General features: G+C 39.5%; 1 protein-coding gene across 1 annotated transcript; it reads right to left on the reverse strand.

Annotated features, from left to right (window-relative positions):
- Positions 1–1,624: 1,624 nt before the first annotated feature.
- KLHL34 (kelch like family member 34) lies at positions 1,625–4,822 on the reverse strand. The gene has a single exon (XM_063955764.1). The coding sequence runs from the start codon at positions 4,328–4,330 to the stop codon at positions 2,582–2,584; it is 1,749 nt and encodes a 582-aa protein (XP_063811834.1). The 5' UTR covers positions 4,331–4,822; the 3' UTR covers positions 1,625–2,581.
- Positions 4,823–5,659: the final 837 nt, after the last annotated feature.

The following is a 5,659-nucleotide window of genomic DNA, read 5'->3' on the forward strand; positions in this document are numbered from 1 at the left end:
TAAAATATTTTCATAATTAAAATATATCATTATAAAAGTTACAATAAAAAAAATTAAACTCAATTCAAAATCTTTTTTTCAATTTGCACTGGTGTGCCTAGTGTTCCACCAAAGCCATTGGTTTGATTTCACTGTGTGATTCTGCAGATTATTCTCCCTTTCTGTAAGTAAAGGTACACTTGTTTGTAGAGACCTGGCGAGAGCGGAGAAGGAGTGTGCACCTGGATATGTGGTGTGTGTGTGTGTGTGTGTATTATACTGTATACAGAGACAGGACATTTCTTAACAACCTCACACCCGTGAAGTGTATTGTGCAGGCTGGATCAGGCCTCACTACCTCTGCCCATTTTATTCCATTATAATGGGGGGTCATTCTGAGTTGATCGCTCGCTAGCTATTTTTTTGCAATGCTGCAATCAGATAGTCGCAGCCTATGGGGGAGTGTATTTTTGCTTTGTAAGTGTGCGAATGCTTGTGCAGCCGAGCGGTACAAAAACAGTTTGTGCAGTTTCTGAGTAGCTCAGAACTTACTCAGCCGCTGCGATCACTTCAGCCTGTCCAGTCCCGGAATTGACGTCAGACACCCGCCCTGCAAACGCTTGGACATGCCTGTGTTTTTCCAACCACTCCCTGAAAAAGGTCAGTTGACACCCATAAACGCCTTCTTCCTGCCAATCTTCTTGCGATCGGCTGTGTGAATGGATTCTTCGTTAAATCCAGCACCCAGCACCGATCCGCTTTGTACCCATACGATGCGCCTGCGCATTGCGGTGCATATGCATGCGCAGTTTTGCCGCGTTTTGACCTGATCACAACGCAGCAAAAAATAGCTAGTGTGCGATCAGGTCAGAATGACCCCCAATGTCAATGCTGCCCAGTTAGAGGTTAAAATTGTGGCCCAAATGTATTAAACCTTAAAAAGTGATAAAGTGGAGACGGATAAAAAGCGATAAAGTACCAGCTTCCTAACTGCCATGTTACAGGATGTATTTGAAAAATGACAGTTAGGAACTGGTTGGATGGTACTTTATCACTCTTTATCTGTGTCCACTTTGTCACTTTTTAAGACTTCATACAGTACATTTGGGCCGGAATCTGGGTGACACACATCAGTTGACATGGGCAAAATTCTGCCATTCATCTCACAGTTACTAAAACCTCAGAGCATTTGTCTGAAATAAGTGAAAGCAAAAAAAATGATTACCCCATCTGTATGAGTGAAACTTTACCTTTCCCAGGAGCCTGGTGATGAGGCTGATTTTCTATTGCTGCTTGTTATGGCAATTAAAACAATAACTTTTAACTTGAATTGATCAATATCCATGAGGCTGCTGATTGATACTAGTCAGGAACAAAGAGGGCAATTTAGGCCAAGGTTCGGATACTACTGTATATGTGCATGCATGACCTAGCTAGTTGGCACCCATGTGAAGTCAAACTTAAAGTTCAAACTTGTGCTTCAGTTACACTTAGTCGCAAAAAGTCCCCCAAAAATATAAAAATATATATTTTTAAAAATTTACACTCAAAAACAAATGCTTGAATCTTTTTTTCTATAAATATTGAATGTCTTCTGTCATTACCATCTTGAGAAAGTGATAACAGAAAAAAAAGATTGCAGCTGTTCTCATACCATCATCAAACTTGTTTAATAGGCTGCAACATGGGGAAGTAATCACTGGTGAACCTGTTTTCTCTGCTCACGGTGTGTTTCGTTCTTCAGTAAACAGTCCTCGACTTGACATATTCCACTGACACATTTGTTGGGCACCAATGGGTACTGGCAATGAGTTTACATACTATAGTCAACACAATAACAAAGCAAAATACTGTTACTGTAATAGCTATATATTAGAAATGCAAAATAAAAGAGAATATACAAATATGTTTATAGATATATACATATTTTTTTAAATGTAATAAATATTATATATATCACCATTTCCACTCAGGTTTCCTCTCTGTTAATATTAGACATTCAGAGCCATTTTGTTTTCCTCAAAGGGTACATACAAGATAAAGCATAGCAGTGGCACTAGAAATCACAAAGCAAGAAGTTGTCATGGAGCAGTATCTAGTGACCTGGATACAGTAGTATTGCATGTACTATAAGTCATATCTCTTTAGCTCTGATTTTCTGTTTCACATACTATTTTTATTTTGTGTTACAATTACCTAGTCTATGCCTATTAACTGTACAACAATACACAATCTCCCCTACTTGTGCTTTTTATTCCGCAGTTCCAAGTTACCCTATTGTTTTAAACAATTATTCAGGGAAATGATTTCCTAACTAAGCTGGTCTGTATTAGACACATGACTATGAAGGTTGCTACAGTATGGATTATTCTGACCTCTGCCCAAGAACAAGTCAGGCGTTTCTGCTGGCCAAACCTCCTTACTAATTGCAGAGTTTTAATAATACATTAGTAATGCCTTTTTTTCCCAAATCCACATACATTACCAGTGACTGCACAGTTTTTCCCTCCATATTGGATTACATGCTATTAGTATATTTAGAAGTCCACTTCCAGACAACCTTTCCTCTGTCTATAATTTGTGCAGTTTGACTTGCATATTGTCATTTTGCATTTGCCTCAGACAGCTGGAGAACATCACACTTTAGGCCACAAAAAGGAAAAGCCAGACTGCAAATTTCTTCCCAGCAGTCATTTTCTGCATCGTACCCAACAATATTGTGTGTTGCCACCTCCTGAGAGTCCTGCCATTTTTTGCCTCCGAGAAGAAGCACAGTTTGCTCCACCACCACTAATCCATAGCAAAATCGGTCAAAGGTCATTGGTCTCAAACGGGTCCATTGATTGTGCAATGGATCATATTTTTCTATATCGGAAAATGGTTCATAAATTCCTAAGAATGTGAATATTGCATTATTTACAGTAGCCATCTGGTGTCCAAATCTTGCTATTGTCATAGGAGCTTGTTTTCGCCATTGTCCTACCAACTTATTAAAAGAATATACATCTTTAATGCTGTTCACTTGGCCAGCAAGCTTACCCCCTGATATGTAAATGATATTATTGTGCACGGCGCTGGCTTGGCCATGTATTTTGAAAGGCAGCTCCTTAGACTTTGTCCAAGTATCCCTGTTGATGTCATAGAACTCGGCTGATGAATGTATAGATTGCTGACTGTCTCTGCCACCAACAGCAAATATGTAATTGTCTACAACACAACAGGAAAACTCTGCTCTTTTTTCTAGCATGCCACTGACTTGCATCCACTGATTTAATCTTGGGTCAAAGCGATAAACGATATTTGTGGCTGACAAGCAGGTGCTGCTTGAGTTACCATCCAAACTTTCAGGTGTCTCTCCTCCAAGTACATATAGAAAGTTACCAATTACACAAGTGCAGTGATGCTGAACTTTCATCTTTAGATTTGTTATCATTTGCCACTTATGAGTGTAGACATCAAATCCTAGAACATTTTCCACTAGCTCCCCATTAGCAGTTCCTCCTACAAGTACTATCCATCCTTTTTGGTTGCGTTGGGTGCTGTACTTGTCTTGTAAAAGAGGTTGTTTTGAAGGAAAGGAATGATAGTTTATTGCTTTTATGATCATACTTTTTATCGATGGTGTTAGAGGAACCGTAGATTGAATATAGAGTTTCCTGAGAGTATCTAAAGGTAACAATCCAAAACGAACATTTTCAAAAAGCACTCTAGCATGTAGGAGCCTGGTCCTGTCATACTGCAACCACTTTAGAACTAAACCCAACAGAAGTTGTTCATTTACCTTTGGGATATCATCTGATTTTATCAAGTTAATCATTGACTTTGCATTTAACTCCTGCAGCTCAGATCCTTCTATATCCCCTTGTAATAGCTCCCAAAGATTATGGATGATGTATTCCTCTGTTTTTTCTAAAGCATCTGATAGATAATACCTTGATGCAATATTGGCAGAGAAGCAACAATTGTCCAAGTCACAACTATTGATTATGAACTTACTACACAGTGGTATTGCGTCCGTCACCTGCAGATAGGTTGCAGCTTCCAATGTGTCCTCCAAAGTGTTCATAGAAAGAGACAACCAGGATGTGTATATAAAATCCAGAATGTTTTGCAGACCAGTGGCTGAGATGACTTTAAGATGGATGACTGTAGCCTTGGACTCCTTAGTGTAGTCTTTAAACATTGCCCTAAAGTAGTCACTTGAGCAAGCCAGCAGTGACTTGTGTGCAGGGAATTCATGTTCATCCACTACTAGAGACACATCACATAAAAGTCCGTGAGACCTAAGCACCTGGTACTGAGTAAATACCATGCCGCGATGAGACTTGCAGAAAGCCAAGAAATAACTCATGATGCATAATGATTGCAATCAATCTAAAAATATGTGCAACAGTCACTCCTTGTACATGAAAATCCTTGTGCAGTTTGCAAACTTATTTAGCATTGCAAAGTCTCCAACATTAGGCTATATAACTCTGTTCTCTCACCTTCTCCAGTGCAGTGCTTGGTGTGCAGTAAGGTCCCTTATTGTTGCAATGTCAGAGACTGCTAGTGATTTGCACGGTCCAAACAAACTTTCTCCATCCTGTCAGCGATTTAGAGATTGCTTCACAGACGTGATGGTCTGACATCTGCTTCTAAGTTTACAAAGTTGTATAGCACCGAAGGCTCTTGTTTGCAGATGACCCTTTGTCACTTCCATGGAGTGCATTTGTTTAAAGATCAAATCAACAGCCGCTGATTACAGTCGGACTTACCAAATTTAGAAGACTATAGTAAATATCCTGATTAGTCACCGCTGTGGCTTGACATGTGTGTCTTGGGTGAATGATATCATCATAACTCACAGCTACAGGAATAGAATACAAACACAAGACGTTACATAACTTTCCGAGATCAGAGCTGTAGCTGAAAAGGGACAGACTTGTTTATACAACAAAGACAGCAGCTAATGTGAGCATCCAGAACTACCGATGTTTATATAAATGCAGTCTCCGTGCATTATGATTCAGAATCTACATATCGTATCGGCAGTGTGTATATACTATTTTTATATATCATTTGGATTAACAATTATGCAGGTACAGTATGTAATCCATGCAGGTTAATTTATTATTGTCATCCTTTATTTTATACGGCGCCACCAAGTGTCCATAGTGCCATACAGGGAAAATTATGATGCACACAGACAATACAATACATTAAGAAGTTCAAATAAACAATACAAGAGGGAAAAAGTGAGAAATTTAGACAACTAAGTAAGTAACACTAATTAATGACCCAGAGCACTGGAAAGGGTGGAGAGAAAGGATCAGAGACAGCGAGTGGCTGTGAGCACACAAGGACATTGCAGAGTGAGAAGCAGTAGGGTAGAGGATTCTGCCCATGAGAGCGCACAACCTAAGGGACACACTGTACATGTACATTATATACTTTACATTACTTTTTGTTGTTGAGAGAGGGTGGTCAAGGTTCAGGGCCTTGGGCAATCCAATTGTGTCCGTGAAATAAAAAAAATAGGGGCTCTGGGTTTTACCCACCCCCCCGAGGACTAAATAATATTGGACGCTTCCAATTAGCTTAATTAGTCAGTAATTACCCACTTGTGAAGTGTGTATGGGTGTCTATTAGTGCATGTTTGTGTGAGTGTGTGTGTGTGTGTGTGTGTGTGTGACCCCCC

The sequence above is a fragment of the Pseudophryne corroboree genome, chromosome 2 (assembly GCF_028390025.1).
Source record: "Pseudophryne corroboree isolate aPseCor3 chromosome 2, aPseCor3.hap2, whole genome shotgun sequence".
NCBI classification, from domain to species: Eukaryota; Metazoa; Chordata; class Amphibia; order Anura; family Myobatrachidae; genus Pseudophryne; species Pseudophryne corroboree.